General features: G+C 52.0%; 1 protein-coding gene across 1 annotated transcript in view; it reads right to left on the bottom strand.

Annotated features, from left to right (window-relative positions):
• The window catches only part of LOC119956564 (desumoylating isopeptidase 1-like), a 35862-nt gene extending 9066 nt beyond the window's left edge, over nucleotides 1–26796 (bottom strand). The window contains exons 1-4 of the mRNA XM_038783865.1: nucleotides 26551–26796; nucleotides 17505–17526; nucleotides 17322–17391; nucleotides 16005–16114 (exon numbers count right to left, since the gene is read on the bottom strand). Of these exons, the coding sequence (XP_038639793.1) occupies nucleotides 16005–16114; nucleotides 17322–17391; nucleotides 17505–17526; nucleotides 26551–26635 (287 nt within the window). The 5' untranslated portion in view covers nucleotides 26636–26796. The remainder of the gene's footprint in view (nucleotides 1–16004; nucleotides 16115–17321; nucleotides 17392–17504; nucleotides 17527–26550) is intronic.
• Nucleotides 26797–27578: the final 782 nt, after the last annotated feature.

Here is a 27578-nt window from a genome sequence, read left to right as displayed (position 1 = left end):
GGTCGGCACAGGCTTGGAGGGCCGAAGGGCCTGTTCCTTTGATGCATTGTTCTTTCTTCTCCCCGTGCATCTCGCCCCCACAACCCAAGGGTAGGTGGATTGTGCTCTATATTTTTTTATTCTCCCATGGGATGTGGGTGTCGCTGGCTGGGCAGGCGTTTGTTGCTCATCCCTAATTATCCTTGAACTGAGGGGCTTGCTCGGCCATTTCAGAGGGGAGCGGGGGGGGGGATTCCTGGATGGACTGACCTTCCCAAGTGTGGGGAGGGGGTTGGTGGACGGACTGGGGGCGCTGGTCAGGATCGAAGAGGTATTGGGGGGCCTGAAGGTCATGCAGTCGGGTAAAGTCCCGGGGCCGGACGGGTATCTGGTGGAGTTTTACAAAAACTTTGCCGGGATAGTGGGGCCGGTGCTGGTCAGGGTCTTTAACGAGGCAAGGGACAGAGGGAGTTTACCCCTGACGATGTCGCAGGCCACCATTTCGCTCATTCTGAAACGGGATAAGGACCCGGAGGCCTGTGGGTCATACAGGTCGATCTTCTTGACCAACATAGACGCCAAGTTACTGGCCAAGATTTTGGCGAACAGAATTGAGGACTGTGTACCGGATGTAATTGTGGAGGACCAAACCGGGTTTGTAAAGGGGAGGCAGCTGGTGGCCAACATAAGAAGGCTGCTCAACGTGATTATGATGCCCCCGGAGAGTAGGGAGGTAGAGATAGTGGTAGCCATGGCTGCTGAAAAGGCTTTTGACTGGGTCGAGTGGGATTATCTGTGGGAGGTATTAGGACGGTTTGGGTTCGAAGGTGGGGTTCATCAACTGGGTTAGGCTATTGTATCAGGTCAGGGAGGCGAGTGCAAGGACGAACAGGACGACATTGGACTACTTTAACAATTTTATTGAGGTATTTTTTGGCATTGTAAACAGTTACAGATTACAGAAATATCCAAACATCAACGGAAAACCAATACTTCAATCAAACCATAATGCACCTACCCGCTCCTCTCCCACAGACACTACCCACCTATTTATCCCTCCTACTCTACTCTGACCTCCCCTCACCGCGCCCCCTCCCCCCTCCGACCCTCCTGACGTTCACTCTCCCGCAAAGCAGTCGATGAATGGCTGCCACCTTCGGGCGAACCCCAAAACAGATCCCCTCAAGGCGAACTTGATTTTTTTCCATCCCCAGAAATCTTGACATGTCCGAAAGCCATAGTTCAGTCTTCGGGGGTTTGAGTCCCTCCCTGCCAGCAGTATTCGCCGCCGGGCTATCATGGAAGCAAAGGCCAGAACATCAGCCTCTTTCTCCCCCTGGACTCCCGGGTCTTCAGAAACGCCGAACATTGCCACCTCTGGACTCATCACCACCCTCATTTTTAGCACTCGGGACATGACCCCCTAAGCTTAGGGCATGCCCAAAACATGTGAAGGTTGTTCGCTGGTCCTCCCGCGCATCTAGCGCATTTGTCCTCTATCCCAAAGAATTTGCTCATCCGAGCCACCGTCATGTGGGCCACCGTCATGTGGGCCTGTTGAACGCCTTAAACTGAATCAGGCTGAGCATGGCACATATTGCGGTTGAGTTTACCCTACTCAGGGCTTCTGCCCACAGCCCGTCCTCTAACTCATCGCCTAGCTCCTCCTCCCATTTGAGTTTTAGCTCCTCCGTCTGGGACTCTTCCCCCTTCATGAGCACCTTGTAAATATCTGAGACTCTACCCTCTCCTCCGGAAACTATTCTGTCCCGAATCCCTATTGGCGGGAGACGTGGGAAGGATGGGACCTGTCTCGTACGAAGTCTCGCACCTGTCTGTACCTAAAGTCATTTCCTCTTTCCAGCCCAGCTTTCTCCTCCAACTCCCTCAAACTCGCAAAGTTCCCCTCCAGGAACATATCGCCCACCCTCCTCACCCCCGCCCGCCGCCATGCTCAAAACCCTCCATCCATGTTCCCGGGGGTAAATCGATGGTTATCACAAATTGGAGCCCAGACAGACGCACCCACTTCCCTTACATGCCTCCTCCACTGGCCCCAAATCCACAAGGCCGCCCCCACTACCGGGATGGAGTACCTGGCCGGCGCAAGCGGTTTGGGAGCCGTGACCAGGGTTGCCAAACTGGTGCCCCTGCACGAAGCCGCCTCCACCCGCTCCCAGATAGACCCAGTACCCACCATCCCACATATCATGGCTATGTTAGCCACCCAGTAGTAGTTGATCAGATTCGGCAATGCCAGTCCCCTCTCGCTGCAGCTCCTTTCAAGCATCGGCCTCCTCACCCGTGGGGATTTTGCCGCCCAGACAAAACTCATGATGATTTTGCCAGTCCATTTGAAAAAGGACCGTGGGGTAAAGATCGGGAGGCACTGAAAAATGAACAGGAATCTAGGGAGGATTGTCATCTTTACAGTCTGCACCCTCCCCGACAGCGGGAGTGCATCCCATCTCAGAAACTCCCTCTTCATTTGTTCCACCACCCTGGTCAAATTTAACTTGTGCAGGCTGCCCCAGTCTCGCGCCACCTGTGTCTCCAAGTATCGGAAACTTTCTTCAAACCAGCCTAAATGGCTGCCCCTTCAGCCTATTCTCCTGGCCCCTTGCCTGCACCACAAACATCTCACTCTTGGCCATATTTCGTTTATACCCTGAGAACCGGCCGAACTTCCTCAATGTTTCCAGTATATTTTCCATCCCGGCCAGTGGGTCCGACACGTACAGGAGCAAGTCGTCTGCATAGAGAGAGGCCCTGCGCTCTATCTCCCCCCCGCCCCCCCCCCATTCATTCCCTTCCACCCCTTTGCAGCTCTCAGCGCAATCGCGAATGGTTCTATGGCCAGCGCGAACAGCAACGGGGAGAGTTGGCATCCCTGTCTAGTCCCGCAATGTAGTCTGAAATAGTCCGACATTATCCTGTTTGTCCTAACGCTAGCTTTTGGGCCCTGGTACAATAGTCTGACCCAGTTAACCAGTCCCTCCCGGAACCCAAACCGCCCGAGCACCTCCCACAGATAGCCCCACTCCACCCGGTCGAAGGCCTTCTCCGCGTCCATTGCCACCACTACCTCCACCTCCTTGCCCGTCGGGGGCATCATAATCACATTAAGCAATCTTCTCACGTTGGCTGTCAACTGCCTGCCTTTAACAAACCCTGTTTGGTCATCCCCAATCACCTCCGGTATGCAGTCCTCAATTCTAACCACCAGGAGCTTGGCCAGGAGCTTGGCATCCACATTGATCAGGGAGATTGGCCTGCATGACCCGCAGGCTTCCGGACCCTTGTCCCGCTTTAATATCAGCGAGATAGTGGCTTGCGACATCGTCGGAGGTAGGGTCCCTGTGTCCCTCGCCTCATTAAAAACTCTGGTCAGGGCCGGTCCCACTATCTCAGAGAACTTTTTGTAAAACTCTACTGGGTATCCATCCGGTCCCGGGGCTTTCCCCAACTGCATGGCCTTTAGGCCCCCCAGTACCTCCTCCGCTCTAACCGGGGCCCCCAGCCCTTCCACTAGTCCCCCGCGTACCTTTGGGAAGGTTAGTCCGTCCAGGAACCGTTTAATCTCCTCCGGCTGTTCCGGGGGTTCTGAAGCTTACTATAAAAGTACCGAAACACCTTATTCAGTCTCGGTGGGTCTTCCACTCTGCTCCCCCTTCCGTCGACCACTCTACTTATTTCCCTGGCCGCCTCCCTCTTCCCGAGTTGCTGCGCTAGCAATCTGCTGGCCTCCCCATGCTCATACACCACTTTCCTCGCCTTCCTAAGCTGTTCCATGGCCCTACTCGTGGATAGCGCCCCCAGTTCCACCTGCAGTCTCTGTCTTTCCCGAGTAGGTCCTCCCCCGGGGACCCCGCATGCTCCTAGTCTATCCGGTGGATCTCCTTAACCAATCTATCCATTTCTACTCTGTCCGCCCTATCCCCGTGAGCCCGAATTGAAATTAGCTCACCCCTCACTACTGCCTTCAGAACTTCCCACAGGATCGCTGCTGAAACCTCCCCCGTATCGTTCACCTACAAGTAATTTTACATACACTTCCGCAGTCTCTCACATATCCCCTCCTCCGACAGCAATCCTATGTCTAACCTCCATTGCGGGCGTTGGTAATTTGCCCCTCCCGCCCTGCAGGTCCACCCAATGCGGGGCATGGTCCGAAATTGTGATTGCCGAATATTCCGTATTCTTTACCTCCCCTACACAGTCCCTGCTCAAGATAAAGAAATCAATTCTAGAGTATACTTTATGAACATGAGAGTAAAACGAGTAGCCCCTTCCCGTCGGCTGTCTGGGTCCACTGCCCCCATTTGCTCCATGAACCCTTTCAGCTCCCTTGCCATTGCTGGGAGTCTACCCGCTCTGGGACATGACCGGTCTAGCCCCGGGTCGAGGACCATATTAAAGTCTCTTTCTCCTTATTGATCATAATTGCTACCCCCTGGACTTAGAGTCCAAGCCCGAGTGGAAGACCTGGCTAATCCAGCCCTTCCTTAGCCTAGTCTGGTCAGACACTTTCAAATGTGTCTCCTGCAACATAATTACATCCGCTTTTAGAGCCCATAAGTGCGCGAACACACGTGCCCTTTTGACTGGCCCATTTAGTCCCCAGACATTCCAGGTGATCAGCCTGGTTGGGAGGCACACCACCCACCCCCATGGTAGTCACCCATAACCTTTCTTGGGCCGGGCCCCTGGCCCATGCGCCGCGCTTGGCTCGCCTCTTGGCCGCCTCCACCCCCAACCTCCTCTCCATAATCTACTTCAGACCCCTCCCAAGTCAGCAGACTTCCCCCCCCCCCCCACCCTCAGCAACATCTCCTGATAACCCCACCCCTGCCATCTACTGGCTGTATTCACACCCCCACCTGACTCCCTTGACTAGCCAACCTGCTAGCCCGGTGACTCATCCCTCCAGCGCCCACTTGTCTCACTCCCATTGTTTCCCCGACTTCATCTCCCCACTCATCACCACCCCATCCCCCACTCCGACCCACTGGAACAGTCTCACTAAGATGAGAAAGATCAAACAAGATGGAAATATCAAACAGCACCGTGAGGCTGCTGCGGGTACAATACATTTCCAGCTGTGTACACAGGTAAGCGTTAACTCACGTCCCTTTCTGAGCATTAATAAAATAGCAGCACAGTAACAGTACCCATACATCACCCACCCGAAACAAACATAGAAACCATGGACATAAAACCCCCCAGCCAACATTTTTTTTTTTTAATAAACAATTTTATTGAGGTAGTTTTTGGCTTTATAAACAGTTACAGACATCATCAGAAAGGAAGCAAAAAAGGCAAAAATGTGCAAACATCCACGTACTTTCAATACTTCCACCGTAACATATTGCACAAGCCCGCTCCCCTCCCACCGGTACTACCCGCCATATTTTCCCTCCTACTCTACTCTAACCCCCCCCCCCCCCCTGCTGACGCTCACTCTCCCGCAAAGAAGTCAATAAACGGTTGCCACCCTCCGGGTGAACCCCTGCACAGAACCCCTCAAGGCGAACTGATTTTTTCCATCCCCAGGAAACTCGACATGTCCGCAAGCCACCACTCCGTCTTCGGGGGCTTTGAGTCCCTCCACGCCAATAATATTCGTCGCCGAGCTATCAGGGAAGCAAAAGCCAGCACATCGGCCTCTTTCTCCCCCTGGACGCCCGGGTCTTCCGAAACTCCAAAAATTGCCACCCCTGGGCTCATCACCACCCTTGTTTTTAGCACCTGGGACATGACCCCCGCAAATCCCTCCCAGTACCCCCTCAGCTCAGGGCATGCCCAGAACATGTGAACGTGGTTCGCTGGTCCTCCGCGCACCTAGCGCATTTGTCCTCTATCCCGAAAAATTTGCTCATCCGAGCCACCGTCATATGGGCCCGGTGAACGACCTTAAATTGGATCAGCCCGAGCCTAGCACATGTCGCGGTCGAGTTTACCCTACTCAGGGCCTCTGCCCACAGCCCCTCCTCCCATTTAAGTTTCAGTTCCTCTGTCTGGGACCCTTCCTCCCTCATGAGCACCTTATAAATACCCGAGACTCTACCCTCCCCTTCATCCCTCCCAGAGACTATTCTGTCTAGGATCCCCATTGGCGGGAGGCGCGGGAAAGATGGGACCTGTCTACGAACAAAGCCCCGCAAATGTAGGTATCTAAAATCATTTCCCCTTACCACCCCAAATTTCCCCTCCAAGCTCCTCAAACTCACGAAGCTCCCTTCCAGGAACATATCACCCACCCTTCCCGCCCCTGCTCGCCGCCATACTCGGAACCCCCCATCCATACTGCCGGGGGCAAACCGATGGTTGTCGCAGATTGGCGCCCAGACAGACGCCCCCATCTCCCCCACATGCCTCCTCCACTGGCCCCATATCCGCAGGGTCGCCACCACTACCGGGCTGGTGGTGTACTTGGCCGGTGGCAGCGGTAGAGGAGCCGTGACCAGGGCTTCCAAACTGGAGCCCCTGCACGAAGCCGCCTCCACCCGCTCCCAAATAGACCCCGTGCCCACCATCCACTTCCTTATCATAGCGATGTTGGCCGCCCAGTAATAATTGACCAGACTCGGCAAAGCCAGCCCCCCCTCGCTACGGTTCCTCTCCAACATCGCCTTCTTTACCCGCGGAGACTTTGCCGCCCAGACAAAGCTCATAATCAGCCCGTTAACTCTTTTGAAGAAGGACTGTGGGATAAAGATCGGGAGGCACTGAAAAATAAACAAAAATCGAGGGAGGATTGTCATCTTTACAGTCTGCACCCTCCCTGCCAGCGACAGCGGGAGTGCATCCCATCTCCGAAACTCTCCCTTCATTTGCTCCACCACCCTGGCCAAATTTAACTTATGCAGCCTGCCCCAGTCTCGTGCCACCTGGATTCCCAAATACCGGAAATTTTCCTCAACCAGCCTAAACGGTAGCCCTCTCAATCTGTTCTCCTGGCCCCTTGCCTGGACCACAAACATTTCACTCTTGACCGTATTTAATTTGTATCCTGAGAACTGGCCGAACTCCCTCAGCATCCCCAGTATAGTTCCCATCCCGGCCACTGGGTCCGACACGTACAGGAGCAGGTCGTCTGCATAAAGAGAAACCCTGTGTTCAACCCCGCCCCTCACCATCCCCTTCCAACCCTCTGCGGCTCTCAGCGCCATCGCCAGCGGCTCTATGGCCAGCGCAAACAGCAGTGGGGAGAGCGGGCAGCCCTGCCTGGTCCCTCGGTACAACCTAAAGTACTCCGACACTTCTCTGTTGGTCCGGACGCTGGCCCTCGGGGCCTGATATAATAATTTAATCCAATCCACCAATCCCTCCCCGAACCCAAACCGTCCGAGCACCTCCCATAGATAGTCCCACTCCACCCGGTCAAAGGCCTTCTCGGCGTCCATTGCCACCACTACCTCCACCTCTCTACCCGCCGGGGGCATCATTATCACGTTGAGCAATCTCCTCAGATTGGCCGCCAGCTGCCGACCTTTCACGAACCCCGTTTGATCCTCCCCAATCACCTCCGGTACACAGTCCTCCATTCTCCCCGCCAGTACCTTTGCCAGGAGCTTGGCGTCTACATTAATCAGGGAGATTGGCCTGTAGGACCCGCACACCTCCGGGTCTTTACCCCGCTTCAATATCAGAGATATGGTGGCTTGTGACATTGTCGGCGGCAGGGTCCCTCTGTCCCTTGCCTCATTGAAAACCCTCGCCAAGACCGGGCCCACCAGCTCAGAGAACTTCCTATAAAACTCTACTGGGTATCCATCCGGCCCCGGGGACTTCCCCGACTGCATGGCCTTTAGGCCCCCCAATACCTCCTCTACTCTAATCGGGGCGCCCAGCTCTTCCACTTGCCCCCCCCCCCCCCAACTGTTGGGAATGTTAACCCGTCCAGAAACCTTTTCATCCCCTCCGGTTCTTCCGGCGGCTCCGAAGTATACAGCTTACGATAGAAGTCCCGGAATACCCTATTCAATTCTGCCGGATCCTCCACTTTGCGCCCCCCTCGTCCCTCACTCTACCAATTTCCCTGGCCGCCTCCCTCCTCCTGAGTTGCTGCGCGAACAGTCTGCTAGCCTTTTCCCCATACTCGTACACCACTCCCCTCGCCTTCCTAAGCTGTTCCACGGCCCTGCTCGTGGATAGTGCCCCCAGTTCCGCCTGTAGCCTCCGCCTTTCCCTGAGTAAAACCTCCCCCGGGGACTCCGCGTGCTCTTCATCTATCCGGCCCATTTCCCTGACCAATCTATCCATCTCTGCCCGGTCTGCCATGGCTTTGTGGGCCCCAATTGAAATCAGCTCCCCCCGAACTACTGCCTTTAGCGCCTCCCACACGGTCACCGCTGAGACCTCCCCAGTGTCATTCACCTGCAGGTAATTTTTTATACATTTCCGAAGCCTCTCGCAGATCCCCTCCTCCGACAGCAGTCCCACATCTAGCCTCCATTGCGGGCGTTGATAACTCGCTCCCCCGAACTGCAGGTCCACCCAATGCGGGGCATGGTCTGAAATGGTAATTGCTGAGTATTCCGTGTTCTTTACCTCCCCCATACAGTCCCTGCTTATTACAAAGAAATCTATCCTGGAATATACTTTATGGACGTGCGAGTAAAACGAGTAGCCCCTTCCTGTTGGCTGTCCCTCTCTCCAGGGGTCCACTGCCCCCATTTGCCCCATAAACCCTTTCAGCTCCCTTGCCATTGCTGAGAGTCTACCCGTTCTGGGACACGACCGATCCAAAGTCGGGTCAAGGACCATGTTAAAGTCCCCTCCCATTATTAGCTTGCGAGAATCCAAGTCCGGGATCTTCCCCAGCACTCTTTTAATAAAGTCCACGTCATCCCAGTTCGGGGCATATATATTCACCAGCACCACCCTTCTCCCCTCCAGTCTGCCCCGTACCATCAGGTATCTGCCCCCCCTGTCTGCAGATATGCCCTCTGCCTCAAATTGTACGCGCTTGTTGATCATGATTGCCACCCCTCTGGACTTCGAGTCCAAGTCCGAGTGGAAGACCTGGCTAATCCAGCCCTTCCTTAGCCTGGTCTGGTCTGACACTTTCAGATGTGTCTCCTGCAACATAATTACGTCCGCCCTCAGGGCCCGCAAGTGCGCGAACACCCGCGCCCTCTTAACCGGCCCATTCAGTCCCTTGACGTTCCAGGTGATCAGCCTGGTCGGGGGGCACATCCCACCCCCCCCACCCCGCCGGTCAGCCATAGCCTTTCTCGGGCCGGCCCCTGACCCGTGCGTCGCGCCATTCCTGGCCCGCCCTTTGGCTGCCTCCACCCTCGACCTCCTTTCCAGTGCCTATTTCAAGTCCCTCTCCCGTCAGCAGAACAATCCCCCCCTCCTCTAACCCCATCCCCCGATACCCCCACCCCCGCCATCTACTGGCTGTAACTTCCCCCCCATCTGACTTCCTTGACTAGCCAATCTGCTAGCCCGGTGACTCAACACTCCGGCGCCTTCCTGTCCCATTCCCCTTGTTCCCCCGTCCTCCTCCCCCCCCACTGGGGCAAGCCGGTTCCAGTGTCTTCCACGAGCTGCACAAAAAGCCCAAACAGGAAAAAAAAACATAAAAAGGGAAAAAAACCACAGAAAAAAGAGAAAAAGCACATAAATGTCCATGAACAAAGGAAAGAGTCTCAAATGTTCCGCTTGGCCCCTTTGGCCCAGCAAACCGTTGAGCAGCGGTCCAGGCACATTCGGCGTTCCTTCCCACAAAAATCCTCGGGCCCTAACTCGCGTCCTTGGGGCCTCCTTTCGGGACCAGCCCCAGGTCCCTCACAAAATCCATCGCTTCTTCGGGCTCGGAGAAGTAGTGGTGTTGACCCTGGTGCGTGACCCATAGCCGGGCTGGGAACAGCAGACCAAACTTCACGTGCTTCTTGAACAGCACCTCCTTGACATTCTTAAAGGCTGCTCGCCGCCGAGCCACCTCCTGGCTTAGATCCTGATAAATGCACTGTTGTTCCACGTGCTGCTCCTGGCGCTCTTTGCCCACTGCAGCACCCGCTCCTTGTCCACGAACCTGTGGAACCTAATCACCATCGGGCGGGGGGGGTCCGCCCGGCCGCCCCTGCACTGTGTGCCCCCTCCAGCTCCAGCGGTCGTGGAAAGGCTTCGGCTCCCATCAGCTGCTTCAGCAGGTCTGCTACAAACGCTGCAGCATCAGCTCCCTCCGCCCCCTCCGGGAGGCCGACCATCCTCAGATTGTTCCTGCGGACTCTATTCTCCAGCTCCTCCACTCTGTCCAGCAGTCTTCTCTGCCGCTCTTTCAGGCCGTCCACTTCTAGCGCTGCAACCGTTTGCGCATCCGCCTGCTCCTCCACCGCCTCTCCCAGCTCCTTAACTTTAACATCCTGGGCGTCCATCCTCTGGTTCAGCTGATCCACCGCTTTCTGGATTGGGTCCAAGCTGTCCCGCTTCAGCGCTTCAAAACTGGACTTCATTACCTGGAGCATGTTATCCAGCGCCAACTGGATTGCTGAGTCCGGGGTCCGTGTGTCCGCCATCTTAGGTCCCAGGTAATTTTCTTCAGGTCCTTGTCTCTGTCCCTTTTTCTCCTTCTTCTTCTGCCTTCTGGAATCCCGCTGTTCCATGTGCCGCAGCCCGCTCCTCAGCGCCTCCGCTGCCGCTTTCCTTTGCCCAGCACCTTAAATTTTTCCCCCCTCCTGGGCATCTGAAGTGGGTCCAAGCTGTCCCTCCTCAGCAACTCCAAACTTTTTTTTCCCTTTGTCCTGGAGGAAGGAAGGTCTGTGGGTCCGCCATCTTACCCTTCAGGTCAGCTTCCTCCTTGCCTCCGTCTCTCTCTCTTTCTTCCTCACCTGCTGGCCTCCCACACTTTCATTTTCTGCAGCCCGCTCTCCTCTTCTATTCCCGGCAGCCTTTCTGCCGCCTCCGTGGTCCCGCTATCGCGGGGAAACAGCTGTTCAGGCCCGCCGGAGTGAGAGCCCACCGAATGTGCGGCTCACTCGGACATCGCCGCCACCGGAAGTCCCCCCAGCCAACATCTTTAATCCCCCTTGCTTACTGGCCACCTTTATGTTACAATGAAGGCTCCAACACACCCAAAGAACACGACGAAAGGTACCAACAGCAAAAAAATTAGAAAAAAAAAGAAAGAAAAAGAGCATACGAGAGGGGGGAGCACCTCCCCACTGCACCTCCCATAGGCAAAAGCCACCGGAAGTCCCGACATCGGACTACTTTAGACTGCACCGTGGGACAAGACAGGGCTGCCCTCTCTCCCCACTGCTGCTTGCACTGGCCATAGAGCCGCTGGCAATTGCACTGAGAGCTCCCAGGGGCTGGAAAGGGCAGGTCCAGGAGGGGTGGGGGGGGGGGGGGGGTTGGACATTGAGTCTCGTTATACGCGGATGATTTTCTGCTATTCTGTATAGGACCCATCCAATGGTGGGGATGGACGGTATTATGACTGGGGCAGGTTGCATAAGCTCAACCTGTCCCGGCTGGTGGACGAGTGAGGGAGGAGGTCCGGAGGTTGGAGGTCCGGAGGTGGGATGTGCTCCCGCTGTCATTGGCGGGGAGGGTGCAGACTGTTAAGATGACGATTCTCCCGCGGTTCTTGTTTGTTTATCACTGTCTCCCCATCTTTATCCCGCGGTCCTTCTTCAAGAGGCTGAATAAAATTATTCTGGGATTTGTATGAGCAGGGAAGCCCCCGCGGGTGAAGAGGGTGATGCTTGAAAGGAGCAGAGGAGAGCGGGGCTGGCGTTGCCCAACTTCAGCACCTATTGGGCGGCCAACATAGCGATGATAAGGAAATGGATGGTGGGTGCGGGGTCGGTTTGGGAGCGGATGGAGGCTGCTTCGTGCAGGGGCACTAGCCTAGCAGCCCTGGTCATGGCGCCTCTGCCGCTTCTGCCGGCACGGTACTCCACCAGCCCGATAGTGGTGGCGGCTCTTCGGATCTGGGGCCAGTGGAGGAGGCATATAGGGGAGGTTAGAGCATCGGTGTGGACCCCAATCTGCGGCAACCACCGATTTGCCCCGGAGAACATGGACGGGGGTATCGACTGTGGAGGAGGGCGGGGATTGAGAGGATGGAGGATCTGTTCCTGGAAGGGAGCTTTCCGAGCATGAGGGCGCTGGAGGAGAAGTTTGGGCTGACGAGAGGGAATGACTTTAGATATTTACAGGTGAGGGATTTTGTACGCAGACTGGTGCCGTCCTTCCCACGTCTCCCGCCGGAGGGGAGGCAGGACAGGGTAGTTTGTAGGGGAGAGGGTAGAGTTTCAGACGTCTACAAGGAACTAATGGGAGCTGAGGATACGCAGACCGAGGACCTGAAGGGGGGGGGGGGGGGGAATTTGTGTCGAGTTCTTTTTTTTTGTACTGTACAACGTCACTTTTTCTGTATGCCTAAAATACCTCAATAAAATTGTTTGTTAAAAAAACAGTGGTTTAGACGCCGTTACTGAGAATAGCTTCATATTCCAGGTTGGTTGATTGAATTTAAATTCCACCAGCTGCTGTGGTGGGATTTGAACCCATGTCCCTGGGCTCCTGGATTACTAACCCAGTGACGTTACCACCATGCCGCCGCCATCTCCTATCATTGCCACTGCAAGGTGGCTGGTTTCTCTACTCCAACAACAACTTGCATTTATGTAGTAACAGTAACACAGCGGAATGCCCAAAGGAGAGTTTTCAAACAAAATATATATTTTTTCATAGAATTTACAGTGGAGGCCATTCGGCCCACCGAGTCTGCACTGGCTCTTGGAAAGAGCACCCTACCCAAGCCCACACCTCCGCCCTATCCCCATAACCCAGTAACCCCACCCAACACTCAGGGCAATTTTAGACACTAAGGACAATTTAGCATGGCCAATCCACCTAACCCGCACATCTTTGGAATGTGGGAGGAAACCGGAGCACCCGGAGGAACCCCACGCAGACACGGGGAGGATGTGCAGACTCCGCACAGACAGTGACCCAGCCGGGAATCGAACCTGGGACCCTTGAGCTGTGAAGCAATTGTACTAACCACAATGCTACCGTGCTGCCCAAATATGACACAGAACCACTGATTAGTGTGGACGACCAAAGGTTTAGTCAAAGGGGTAGGTTTAAAGGAGCACCTTGGAGGAAGAAGTAAGGTTCATGGAGGAAATGACAAGAGTTTAGGACCGAGGCAGTAAAGGGCAAGGCTGCAAAATGGTGGCTTGATTAAAATCAGGGTTGTGTAAGAGGCCGGAATGAGAGGGCTGCAGGGCTGGAGGGGATGATAGACATAGGGAGGGAGGTGATCCAGGAATCTGGAACCAAGGTTGAGAATTTTAAAAAGCAGTGTTGCTGGAACCGGGAGCCAATGAACAAGCACAGGGATATGGGTGCAAATTCCGACATGAGCAGAAGTTTAGGAAGGCCTAATTTTTAAGGAGGGCAGAACGTGGGAGGCTGGCCAGGTGTGCATTGGAATAGCCACGGCTAAAAAAGAACGGCATAAATGAGGCTTCAGCAGGTTAAGCAGAAGTGGGGCGATGTTATTCAGGTGAAAATATGCAGTCTACGTAGATGAGTTAAGATAAATAACCTCAGCTTGTTCGGGAATTGAACCCACGCTGCTGGCCTCGCTCTGCATCACAAACCAGCTGTCCAGCCCACTGAGCTAAACCAGCCCCAGGACACCTGTGGTGACCCTCATGGGGGGGGGGGGGGGGGGGGGGGGAGACTAAGCGGTGCAGCATCATTCCTTGAGTTAATAGGCTTAAATAGAAGATAGGCTGAATAAATGTAACTTGCGTTCCCTCAAATACAGAGGATTAAGGATGGTCAAATTCTTTTATTTTTTTAAATAAATTTAGAATACCCAATTATTTTTTCCAATTAAGGGGCAATTTAGCGTGGCCAATTCACCTACTCTGCACATCTTTGGGGTGTGGGGGTGAGACCCACGCAGACATGGGGAGAATGTGCAAACTCCACACCGACAGTGACCCAGGGCCGGGATCGAACCTGGGATCTCGGCGCCGAAGAGCGATCCAATTCAACAAGAACAATGCATCAAAGAAACTGGCCCTTCGGCCCTCCAAGCCTGCGCCGACCATGGTACGTGCCTAAACTAAAACCGTCTGCACTTACGGAGTCCGTATCCTTCCATTCCCACCTTATTCATGTATTTGTCGAGATGCCCCTTAAATGCCGCTATCGCCCCTGCTCCCCCCACCTCCCCAGGCAGTGCGTTCCATATATTTACCACCCTCTACGTAAAAATCCTGCCTCACACATCTGTTCTAAACTTTTCCTCAAGCACGTTAAACCTATGTCCCCCAGTACTTACCCTAGCAAAGAGCATCTGACTATCCACCCCGTCCATGCCACTCAATCTTGTAGACTTCTATTGGGTCACGTCTCAACCTCCGCCGTTCCAGTGAGAACAGACCGAGTTTATCTAACCTCTCTTCGTAGCTAACACCCTCTATACCAGCATCATGGTAAATCTCTTCTGTACCCTCTCCAAAGCCTCCACATCCTTCTGGTAGCGTGACAACCAGAATTGTACACAATATTCCAAATGAGGTCCTGTACAGCTGCAACATGACTTGCCAATTTTTATATTCAATGCCCTGACCGATGCGGGCCAGCATGTCGTATGCCTTCTTGGTTTAAGATGCTTAAAGGAGTTGATAGAGGAGATGGAGAAAAATAATTTTCTCAAGCCCAGAACAAGGGGGTAGCACTTTAACATCGAGCCAGGTCATTCACAGGTGAGTCAGGGAACACGTTTGTCATGTGAGTACACCTTTAAGAAGTGGGTATTTAAGAAATGGGGGTTTATAAAATAGCTGTACTGGATGTACCTTTAAGAAATTAGTGTTTATTAGAGAGCTGCAGTGATGTCAGAGTGGGTGGAGCTAGGCTGCCTGTCTGCTTTACTTTCGCTTTAGGCTGTCTGCTACAGGGTGTGTTTAGTTTCATTTTGAGAGCTGGATAGCTGCAGGCAAAGCAAGGAGCTGTATAAGGATCTCTCTCTGCAAACTAAAGACTGAGTCCAAATCAATTAGGTGATTTCAAAGTGCTGACTGCTCTCAGTAGTGAATTTAAACCTGATCTGTGTTAAAATGGATCTTTTGTCTTCTGGATGTTCTTTGGGAATTTATTAAGGGTTATCTATAGAGGGCTGTATTCTTTGGGGATTTATTGGTGTTGATAGTTGTTAAGATGTTTACTGTGGGTTTATAAAGTGTTAACTGGTTTAAGAAATAAACATTGTTTTTATTTAAAAGGTACCGTAACTCTCTGTAGCATCACATCTGTAGAGTGCTCCCCATATCAGAATCGAGTAAATGTCGTGGGTCAGGTGAACTGCATGACACACTTTGGGGTTCTCTAAACCCTGGCCCATAACACGTCACACACAAATGGATACTGGAGATCTGAGAGACTCACCCACACAAACAAAAGGCTGTTGAGGGTGGGAGTGGGGCTCAATTGAATACCTCAAAACTGAGACCAGTAGATTTCTGTTATGCAGCGATGTGGAGGGTTACGTAATCCAAGCAGGTAGGTGGAGTTCAAATAAAGCTTCAATGTTCGTTATTCAGCAAACCCGCGAGGTTACAACTTCTATCTTCAGAGAAGAGCCTACCCCACGCAGTGATACAGATTAAAACAAGATGGGTTTTTTACTGCGCCCCCCCCCCCCCCCCCCCCCCCACCCCCACTGCCAGTCAGCATCGGCATCTTCAGCCCAGGAATTGGACTGGCTACTATCTGCCCTACTGTGACGCAGCACTGCCACCACAGGCAGGAGGGTGCAATTGCAGCGGGAAGTTTGCATTTGGCATTTTTCGTGGGAAATTTATCACACAAGTAACCTGAACTAGATACTTGCACAGTAGCTAGATTTAATGTAATATACAAACAGTAAACCGTTCGCGACTACCAGTGACCCCAAACCATGGGGTATCCCTGCATTTGATTCTCGGTAACCCATCAAAGCAATTCCACTCTAAAAGCACACAGAACGAAGAATGACTAACCTGAAAGCACACTCGCCCAGAGATGATAAGTACTCCATGATTAACTCCTCAGTCACTTCAGTGGTCCCAAGGTCAATGACCGAGTCAGGCGGCCCAAGTAAAGTTCCACCCTGGGAACCAGAAAGAAAAGGGAAAACAGGACATTATAGCAGGTTAATTGGTCATTTTGACCCAATGGCACATCAGGCAGACAGCGTGCTCAGTGCGTCCCATCATTACAACACAGCTGACTGTGTATATAATTCTCATATTCCTCCCACATGCATCACCTGTTCCTCCAGGGCTCAGGAAAGATTACCTCAATGCAAGAATACCTCGACACTGCTGGTGTCAAGGCCCAAAATGGGCAATTCATCAGGATCGTGAGCCCAGAGATATGCAGTGCAACAAACAATGAAGAGGATGTTTTATTGAACATGGGTAAAATATGAGCTCCTGGGGGTATCTCAAGCTGCCATGCCATCAACTTCAGTATCCCCAAGTCAGGGAGAAGAAAACCAAAACAGAATTCCTGCACTTGATCATTGTATATAGAATCCGCAGAGTGTTAGGGCAGCACGGTGGCACAGTGGTTAGCACTGCTGCCTCACGGCACCGAGGACCCGGGTTCGATCCCGGTCCCGTGTCACTGTCCATGTCGAGTTCGCACATTCTCCCCGTGTCTGTGTGGGCCTCGCCCCCATAACCCAAAGATGTGCAGGGTAGGTGGATTGGCCACGCTAACTGACCCCTTAATTGGAAAAAATAATTGGGTACTCTAAATTTATTTAAAAAAAAGATTTCCCAGAGTCTGAACCCGATCCCAACCGGATTATTAAGAAGGACGAACAGGTCAGTAGGTGCTGTGTTTGGCTTTGGAGGAAGTTTGGGCTGCTGAAAGTAACTACCCGGAAGGAGGTTTTATTCCTCTCTCTCTCTCTCTTCCCCCCCCTCCCCCAAAAGGGTGATCAACCAGTCAAACAGGATTCCACAAGAGGGAGTCAAGACGGCATCCTTAACCTCATCGAGTTAGAACATAGAACAGTACAGCACAGAACAGGCCCTTCGGCCCTCGATGTTGTGCCGAGCAATGATCACCCTACTCAAACCCACGTATCCACCCGTAACCCAACAACCCCCCCCCCCCAATCCTAATCTGGAGAATGTGTGGGCCTGGGTCTCTTTCTGACTGCCTTTATGGAGAGGAGAGTGATGTTCAAAATGAAGCACTGAGCTGACTTGTGTCAGATTGGGCTGGGAAGGGCTGATGTACAAACATGAAATCAGACGAAGAATTGGATGAAGTGTGCACGGATAAACATTTAGGAGATCACTCACGGGCTGACAGTTAGCAATTCCACCGGACCCGTAGAAAAACTCCTCTCCATTGACAACAATTGCAGTGTGCCTGAAGGTGGAGCAAATATAAATTTATTTTGCAGATGCATTGTAATAATATATGCACATGTTAATATAAACTAAAGACCAATAGTTGCTTTGAAAATTTGCAGATTAACTCACCATATTCCATCAAGTTGTTTTCCTGTTTATAAAGAAAGAAAAAAAAATAAATGAATGGCTAAACAGGAGGCGGGGATGAATAGAATTAATAGGCCCGATCGGTAACTCTCAGATACTGTTCACTCACACCAAACATCAGAGGCCGTGATTACTTTTCATTCGGAGTCTTGGGAAGGGTCACAGCCATCGTACAGAAGACCAAGAGAGACAAAAGTAGGAGAGTGACAGATTTGAACCAATCATAGAATCCCTACAGTGCAGAAAGAGGCCATTTAGCCCATCGGGTCTGCCGCAACCCTCTGAAAGAGCACCCTACCTGGGCTCACTCCCCCGCCCTATCTCTGCTGCCCAGAAACCCTATCCACTCTTTTGGACAAAGGGGCAGTTTGAGCCAATCCACCCTCGCCTGAACATTTTTGGATCGGCAACGGGAGCAACAAAAATAAAATGACGCGTGGAAAATCCTTTTCACGCAGTGAGTGGTTGGGCTTTGCAATGCTCTGCCTAGGAATGTGGTGAAAGCAGGTTCAATGGATGCATTCAAGGGGGAATTAGTGTTAACTGAAAAGGAAGAATGTGCAGGGTGACAGCAAGGGGGGGGGGGGGGGGGGGGGGGGGCGAGTTGTTCATTCGGAGACTGAATCTGTATTGAATCACAGCACTGTCTTCCATTACTGCCCCATCATGGGCGGAAACAGCACAAAACTCTGAAACAGTCTCCCGTGCTGGGTACAGTGGGCTGGTTTAGCTCACTGGGCTAAATCGCTAGCTTTTAAAGCAGACCAAGCAGGCCAGCAGCACGGTTCGATTCCCGTACCGGCCTCCCCGGACAGGCGCCGGAATGTGGCGACTAGGGGCTTTTCACAGTAACTTCATTCAGTACGCACATGATGGGCCGAGTGGCCTCCTCTTGCGCTGTAACAATTCTGTTCATCAGGAGATTAGGAGACAGCGAGCTTGGATGTTGAAAGTTTAAGGATTGAAATAGGAGATCTAAACAGGCAAAGAATTCTAAAGATGTGAAATCTCAGAAGGGAGAGACTGCAGTTACACATTGACCGGACTATTTAAGGACAGCAGCTTTTAAAGACAATCCGTGTTTCACGGCCACTTTTACCAATTTCTTTCATTCCATTACTCTTTAAAGGAATTCAAATTCTCAAACTCCCGACGCCAGTGAGATTTGAACCCATGCTGCATCCACCACTGTACCCAGCACGGGAGACTGTTTCAGAGTTTTGTGCTGTTTCCGCCTGTGATGGGACAGTAATGGAAGACAGTGCTGTGGTTCAATACAGATTCTTTTTTTTTTCCTTTTTTATAAATTTAGAGTACCCAATTATTTTTTTCCAATTAATGGGACAATTTATTCCCCCCCCCCAATGAAGGGGCAATTTAGCGTGGCCAATCCACCTACCCTGCACATCTTTGGGTTGTGGGGGTGAAACCCACGCAGAGAACGTGCAAACTCCACACGGACAGTGACCCAGAGCCGGGATTTGAACCCGGGTCCTCAGCGCCGTATGCAGCAATGCTAACCACTGCGCCACCGTGCTGCCCATTCAATACAGGTTCTGACAGCAACGCAGTGCTGACATGATCATCCTCCAGAAAGCAAATCCGTCTATAACCACAATGACTTTCTACCACCAGGGCAAACAGGCCAGGTGATTACCCTGAACGAATCATATTACACAGCAGTCACGAGGGGATTGTGGCTCTGCGTTCACCTTTTTAAAGATATTTCCCAGTTACTGAGGCAACCTGTGTCTTCTTAAATCCTAGACCTCGCGTTTCAGTGCCTTGAACGTATTGCTTCCCAAGCATTGGAGGGCTAAGACAGCTCAATGTGCAACAATTTATATAACCATCCTTAAGGCAATGAAACATTCTGCAGGCACATCACATTATAAAACTGTGTGACAGTGAGTTACAAAGAGATGAAGTCAGATACCCAAACACTTGGCCACAGGGGGGGTAGATTTTAAGGAGTGTCTCGATAGGAGGGAAGTGGGGTAGGGAGGTAGAGAGGGGGGGTTAAATTGGTGGAGGGATTTGAAAACAAGGGCGAGAAGGTTCAAATTAAAGTTGCTCAACCAGGCGCCAGTGTGGGTCAGTTGAGCAGCGGAGTTTTGGGTGACTTTGTGGGGACCCAGCCACGAGTCAGAGTGGCTGAACACAATGGCAAGGAGGCCATGAATGAGGGTTTCAGCAGCAGCAGAGCTGTGACAGCCACCCACTCGAGCAAGGCATTCCGAGGAACACTCAAGCCTGTTCCAATATCTCATTAGATCATGGTTGACAGACACCTCAAATACATTTTCCTGTCTTTGCTACTTATCCTTTTACCTCTCAAAAACTAATCCAACTTGGTCTTGAAATCTTCAGTTTGCTTTCAATCTACATCGTTTTGGGACACATTTCCATGACCAAAAAGTGCTTCCTGTTCCTCACTCCTAAAAGAATGCGCCTACATTCTCTCAAATTAAATAATAATAACAATAATCTTTATCAGTGTTACAAGTAGGCTTACGTTAACACTGCAAGGGGCAGCACGGTGGCTCAGTGGGTTAGCCCTGTTGCCTCATGGCGCCGGGGTCCCAGGTTCGATCCCGGCTCTGGGTCACTGTCCGTGTGGAGTTTGCACATTCTCCCCGTGTTTGCGTGGGTTTCGCTCCCACAACCCAAAGATGTGCAGGGTAGTTGGATTGGTCACGCTAAATTGCCCCTTAATTGGAAAAAATGAATTGGGTACTCTAAATTTATTTTAAAAAAACATTAACACTGCAATGAAGTTACTGTGAAAATCCCCTAGTCGCCACATTCCGGCCCCTGTTCGGGTACACAGAGGGAAAATTCAGAATGTCCAATTCACCCATCAAGTAATCAAGTACGTCTTTTAGAACAGTGATCTCACTGACACAGGCATGGCATGGGAGAGGCTGTTCTCCCTACCTGGGCTAGGGGTCTAGAACCGGGATGGGAGGGGGGGCACATTCTCAGAATAAGGGGCAGGTCATTTAAGACTGAGATGAGGAATTTCCTCACTCAGAGGGCTGTGGAGGATCTCTTTGTTGCGCTGAACTGACACCTTTTGGTTATTGACTGTGTTTTCCTGACCAGAGGCCTGTGGGGGAAACTGCACCACGTCATTGCTGTGGTCAGCGTTCCAGTTTGTATACAAACCAAAATCCAGTTCACCACAGCCCTGGCAGCAGTGGGGCCTTCAAAACAGACAAAAAAAACAAAATAGCGCAAAAGGCCACAGGCTGATGAGTCAGTAACTTGAGGACCAGGATTTCAGATCCAGAAAAATGCAGGGAGATTATGGTTAATACTCCAGGAACATAGAACACAGCAAGGACCTGTTGTACTTTTCAATGAGATCCTTTGCAAACCAACTACATGTACCCTCCCTTGCCCTACACCCCTTCATACCACTGGTTAACTTAGAAATCCTACATTGCAGAAGGAGGCCATTCGGCCCATTGAGTCTGCACCAACCTTCCGAAAGAGTACCCCATCCAGGCCCACTCCCCGTAACACCACCAAACTTGCATAGATAATATGCTAGTCTCTGGTTTAAAGCTGATTGATCAAACATCAATTGCGCAAATTCCAAACTGTTTTTAAGGGCATTTAAAAACAATTATAAACGGGCATCACGACTTTGGAGCAGCCTTACGCCCCTCCGCTGGCATCATAATTAAATTAAGAAGCTGTCTAATGTTGGATGTCAGGTGCCTGCCCTTTACAAATCCCGTCCGATCCTCCCCAATTATCTCCGGGACACAATCCTCTATTCGAGTGGCCACGACCTTTGCCAATAATTTGGCATCTACATTCAAAAGGTAGATTGGCCTGTATGACCCACAGCTTTCCGGATTCTTGTCACACTTCAGGATGAGAGAAATTGATGCCTGTGATAACGTTTTTTGGGGGGGGGGGGGGGGGGGGGGGAAAGAGTACTCCCAGCTCCTTGTACCCTCCCTTACCCTACACCCCTTCATACCACTGGTTAACATGGAAACCCTACATTGCAGGAGGCCATTCAGCCCATTGAGTCTGCACCAACCTTCCGAAAGAGTACCCCATCCAGGCCCACTCCCCGTAACACCACCAAACTTGCATAGATAATATGCTGACTGCTTTCAGTGCCCATAATGATTTTTATGTACCCCCAAATGGCCTCTCACAGATGTCATCATCCGCTAACAGCCCTGTATCTAGTCTCCACAGTGGTCACTGGGACATTCCTGTGTCTGCCCGTAGGTCTATCCAGTGTGGTGCATGATCTGAGACCACAATTGATGAGTACTCAGTATCCTAAACCCCTGCTAAGTGTTTTATCTAGCACAAGGAAATCTATCCTGGAGTGCGCCTTATGTACATGGGAGTGGAATGAATATTCCCTGCTCCTTGGTCTCTCAAATTTCCACGGATCCACCCCTCCAATGCTCTCCATGACCCCCCACAGTTAGTTTTGCCATCGCTAATAGCTTCCCGACCGAGCACCCGACCGGTCTAACCTCGGGTCCAGGGCCGTATTAAAGTCACACCCCCCCCCCCCCCCCCCCCATGGTCAGCCGGTGCGAGTCAAGGTCTGGGATCTTCCCCAGCACCTTCCTGATAAATGCGACATCATCTCAGTTTGGGGCATATATATTCACCAGCACCACTGCCATTCCCTCTAGCTTCCCACTAACCATAACAAATCTGCCTCCCGGGTCTACCTCTATCCTCCCCACCTCGAATGTCACCCTTTTATTAATCAGAATAGCCACCCCCCCCTTGTTTTAAAGTCCAGTCCTGAATGAAATACTTGCCCGACCCATCCCTCCTTTAATCTAATTTGGTCTCCCAGCTTCAAGTCCATCTGCTGTAACATAGCCACGTCTGCTTATAACTGTCTCAGGTGTGCGAACACACGAGCTCTCTTAACCGGCCCGTTCAGTCCACGTACATTCCATGTAACCAGTCTGGTCGGCGGGGGGCTTTTGCCCCCCTCCCCTGTCGGTCAACCATGGCCTTTTCTCTGCCAGCTCCTAGCCCATGTTCCGCACCTCACTTGACGAGCAGCCTTCAATGAGGCAGCAGGCATTGATGGGCAGAACACTCATTCAGTCTGTTGCCTCATTAGAGCTTTCTTAAACATCTGAAAGTACTTTCCAGACAACCGACTCTTTGACAGAGTCACTCGAAGCATTAGCTCTCTTCTCTCTCCACAATGTCAGAGCTGCTGCGATTGTCCAGTATTTTCTGTTTTTGTTTCAGATTCCAGCGTCCGCAGTAATTTACTTTTAACTTATCTTGAAGAGGAGTTAGACAATGTCAGACCCAGCATCCTCCTGCAGGCAGCACACAGCTGAGAGACTCATGAAAATCGCTTATTGTCACGAGTAGGCTTCAATGAAGTTACTGTGAAAAGCCCCTAGTCGCCACATTCCGGCACCTGTCCGGGGAGGCTGGGAGCCCCAACTCATTAAGTTGCTTTTGGCAGTTTATAGTCAGGGGGGGGGGGGGGGGGGGGGGGGGGGGGGGCGGAATGTTGGACTGGGCAGACAGAGCTTCCCTTCCACGTGTCGTTACTGAACACATTGTCTATTTTGTAAACACAGGCCGACTGCTAACCCACAGGTGACAAAACTGCAGATGAGTCACACAGGTCACCTTCCCACCTGGAAAAGCCATAGAACTTTGGAATTCTGATATAAAAGTACAGCAATTCTACAAGTCTTCAGAATAGCCCCGGCCAAGGGTCTTTACTCAAAATGTTCACCTGACATTCCTCTTTTCCGATATGGACTTCAGGAAAATTTCTCAGGGTGGCACGGAGCCTGGGTGGGGTGGTCTTTCAGAGGGTCGGTGCAGATTCGATGGGCTGAATGGCCTCCTTCTGCACTGTACGTATTCTATGGAGTATGTCGACCAGCTACTAGGGACATAGACAGGGTGGATGGGAAGAAATCTTTGCCCTTTAGCCGAGGGATCAAAAACCAGTGGATACCCACTTAAAGTAAGGGGCAGGCGGTTTTGAGGGAAAGCTTTTCCACACAGGGGGGGTGGTAGAGCCGGGAGAACCCTTACAACATTTAAGAAGTAGTTAGATGAGCATTCAAAACGCCGTCGCCGAACAGGGCTACGGACCAAGTGCTGGAAAACAGGATTAGAGTTGGAAGGTGCCTGATGGCCGGCATGGTCGTGATGGGCTGAAGGGCTGTGCTGTAAAGCTCTCTGGCTGTAGCTACACGGACACAATGGGCTGAAGGGCCTTGCTCTGTGCTGTAAAGCTCTCTGGCTGTAGCTACACGGACACGATGGGCTGAAGGGCCTTGCTCTGTGCTGTAAAGCTCTCTAGCTGTAGCTACACGGACAGGATGGGCTGAAGGGCCTTGCTCTGTGCTGTAAAGCTCTCTGGCTGTAGCTACACGGACACGATGGGCTGAAGGGCCTCACTCTGTGCTGTAAAGCTCTCTAGCTGTAGCTACACGGACATGATGGGCTGAAGGGCCTTGCTCTGTGCTCTAAAGCTCTCTGGATAACCTTTCCTCACTTTGATGGGGGGAGGGGGGGGGCAAAGGAAAATCCTAAGAGCTTTTACAGATACATAAAGGGTAAAAGGGTGACTAGGGAGAGGGTAGGGCCTCTAAAGGATAAACAAGGTCATCTATGTGCAGATTCACAAGGGATGGGAGAGGGCCTAAATGAATATTTCTCGTCAGTATTTACTGTTAAGGCACAAATGTTAGGGAAACTGGGGAAATAAAAAGTGATGTCTTGAGGAGTGTACATATTACAAAGGAGGTGGTGCTGGAGGTATTAAAGCACATCAAGGTAGATAAATCCCAGGGCAACACGGTGGCCCAGTGGGTTGGCGCTGCTGTCTCATGGCACCACGGTCCCAGGTTCGATCCCAGCTCTGGGTCACTGTCTGTGTGGAGTTTGCACATTCTCCCCGTGTTTGCGTCGGTTTCATCCTCACAACCCAAAGATGTGCAGAGTAGGTGGATTGGCCACGCTAAATTGCCCCTTAATTGGAAAAAATGAATTGGGTACCATAAATTTATTTTAAAAAAGGAGAAAAAAAAGATAAATCCCCGCGACCGGATGAAATGTATCCCAGGATGTTGGGGGAGGCTAGGGAGGAAATTGCAGGCCCCTTAGCTGAGATATTTGAATCATCGACAGCCACAGGAGAGGTGCCTGAAGATTGGAGGGGAGCAAATGTGTCCTTGTTTCAGAAGGGCTGTAGGGAAAAGTCTGGGAACTACAAACTGGTTAGCCGTAGATCTACAAGCATTTAGAGAGGCAAGGAATTAGGGAAAGTCAGCATGGCTTTGTAAGGGGAAAGTTGTGTCAAACGAATTTGATTGAGTTTTTTGACGGTGTAACCAAGGCGGTAGATGAGTGCAGTGCAGTCGACGTTGCCTACATGGACTTTAGCAAGGCCTTTGACAGGGTACAGCAAGGTAGGTTGTTGCAAAAGGTTAAATCTTACGGAATTCAGGGTGAGGTCACATTGGATAGAAAATTGGCTTGGCGACCCCAAGCCAAAGGATGGTTGTGGAGGGTAGCTTTTTCAAACTGGAGGCCTGTGACCAGCGGTGTGCCTCAGGGATCGGTGCTGGGTCCACTGTTATGTTATTTACATTAATGGTTTGGGTGTGAATGTAGGAGGCATGGTTAGTAAGTTTGCAGATGACATCAAGATTAGTGCCACAGTGGATTGTGAAGAAGGTTATACAAGATTGCAATAGGGCCAGTGGGCTGATGAATGGCAGATGGAGTTTACTTGGATGCGAGAATTTAAAATTTAGAACCGTACAGCACAGAACCTTCAGCCCTCGATGTTGTGCCGAGCAATGATCACCCTACTCAAACTCACGTATCCACCCTATACCCGTAACCCAACAACTCCCCGTTAACCTTACTTTTTAGGACACTACGGGCAATTTAGCATGGCCAATCCACCTAACCCCGCACATCTTTGGACTGTGGGAGGAAACCGGAGCACCCGGAGGAAACCCACGCACACACGGGGAGGACGTGCAGACTCTGCACAGACAGTGACCCAGCCGGGAACCGAACCTGGGACCCTGGAGCTGTGAAGCATTGATGCTAACCACCATGCTACCGTGCTGCCCCCGCGAGGTAGGTCAAATCAGGGCAGGACCTATTCAGTTAATGGTAGAGATTTAGGGAGAGTTACAGAACAAAAGAGATCTACAGGTTCATAGCTCCTCGAAGGTGGAGTCGCAGGTGGACAGATTGGTGAAGAAGGTATTCAGCTTGCTAGGTTTGATTGGTCAGAATATCGAATATAGGAGTTGGGATGTCTTGTTGAAGTTGTACAAGACATTGGTAAGACCACACATGAAATGCAGTGTTCAGTTCTGGTCACCTGATTATAGAAAGGATATTGTTAAACTAGAAAAAGAGTGGAGAAGAGATTTCCGAGGATGCTCCCAGGACTTGATGGTCTGAGTTAAGGAGAGGCTGGGACTTTTTTCCTCTGGAGTGTCGGAGGCTCAGGGGTGATCTTATAGGAGGTCTGTAAAATAATGAGCATAGATCAGGTAGATAGTCAACAAAAGGTAGAGGAGTCCAGAACTAGAGGGCATAGGTTCAAGGTGCGAGGATTGAGATATAAAAGAGAGCAGAGGAGGAAGTTCTCCCCACAGAGGGTAGGGAGCATCTGGAACAAGCTGCCAGAGGCAGTGGTAGAGGCGGTGTGATTTTATCCTTTAAAAAGCAGTTAGTTATATGGGCAGGGTGGGTATAGAGGAATATGGGCCAAATGGGACTAGCTTGTTTCAAATTGTCAACTCATCTTTCCCAGTCCTCAGAGCCAGAACCCGGCTCACACCCTCACCCAGCTGACACCATGATTAGTGGAACTATAACTCTCCTGCTAACCCAGAGTCAGGCAGCATCTCCATTAAAAACCACACTGCGGCCTAGTCTAGGTTACCCGATCCACGGCCTCGATTTGCGGCTCACGCCGCCTGCCCTGCCTCTCCCCCGGGGACGGTCTCGCTTCACTCACCCAGCATCAGAGGGCTGAACTGGCGGGCCAGGCCCCGGGAAAGGTCGTACACGAACAGTTTGACGGGATGAGGCGGCGTGTCCATGGCCCGCGGCTGGTCTCCGGCTTCACTCTGAGCGGCCGCTCACCTGAGGAGTTCCAACATCGACCGGCTCCTTCTGCGCCCAGGGCCCCCTGTGAATGATCAATGCGGGGACCCCCTAACCGTCCCGCCTCCTGCAGCGTCACACTGCATGGTCCCGCCTCCTGCAGCGTCACACAACGCCTGGTCCCGCCCTGGATGTCACACTGCATGGTCCCGCCTCCTGCAGCGTCACACAACGCCTGGCCCCGCCCTGGATGTCACACTGCATGGCCCCGCCCCCTGAACCCCGTCTCAATGTATGGTCCCGCCCCCTGCACCGCGTCACACTATGGTCCCGCCCCCTGCATCGCGTCACACTGTGTGGTCACCCCCCTGCACCGCGTCACACTGCATGGTCCCGCCCCCTCACGCATCACACTACGCGTCTCACTGTATGGTCCCGCCCCCTGCTACGCGTCACAAACCGCCTGGCCTCGCCCCTGGCACACGTCACACTGCATGGTCCGCCCGTATCAGCGCGTCACACGGCATGCCCCCCCACCGACCGTACCCACACCGCCCCGCCCCTGCCACGCGTCACAAGCCGCCTGGCCCCGCCCCTGTACTCGCCCCACCTCTGAAGAGACGACAGTTAAGAGACTTGAGAAACTGGCTCACTGGCACCATCTAATGGCCAGTGGCTGCATCTACAAACCTGACTGTTCCTCACTTCCATCCTATCTCCATAACCGAATAACCCCTTCTAAACGTTTTGGACATTTAAGGGCAATTTATCATGGCCAAACCACCTAACCTGCACATCTTTGAACTGTGGGAGGAAACCCATGCACACACGGGGAGGACGTGCAGACTCCGCACAGACAGTGACTCAAGCCGGGAATCGAACCTGGGACCCTGGAGCTGTGAAGCAACTGTGCTAACCACTGTGCTACCATGCTGCCCC

The sequence above is a fragment of the Scyliorhinus canicula genome, chromosome 23, assembly GCF_902713615.1.
Source record: "Scyliorhinus canicula chromosome 23, sScyCan1.1, whole genome shotgun sequence".
Lineage (NCBI taxonomy): Eukaryota > Metazoa > Chordata > Chondrichthyes > Carcharhiniformes > Scyliorhinidae > Scyliorhinus > Scyliorhinus canicula.
Note: the sequence above shows the minus strand (reverse complement) of the source record. Positions and strands in the feature narration are given on the sequence as shown.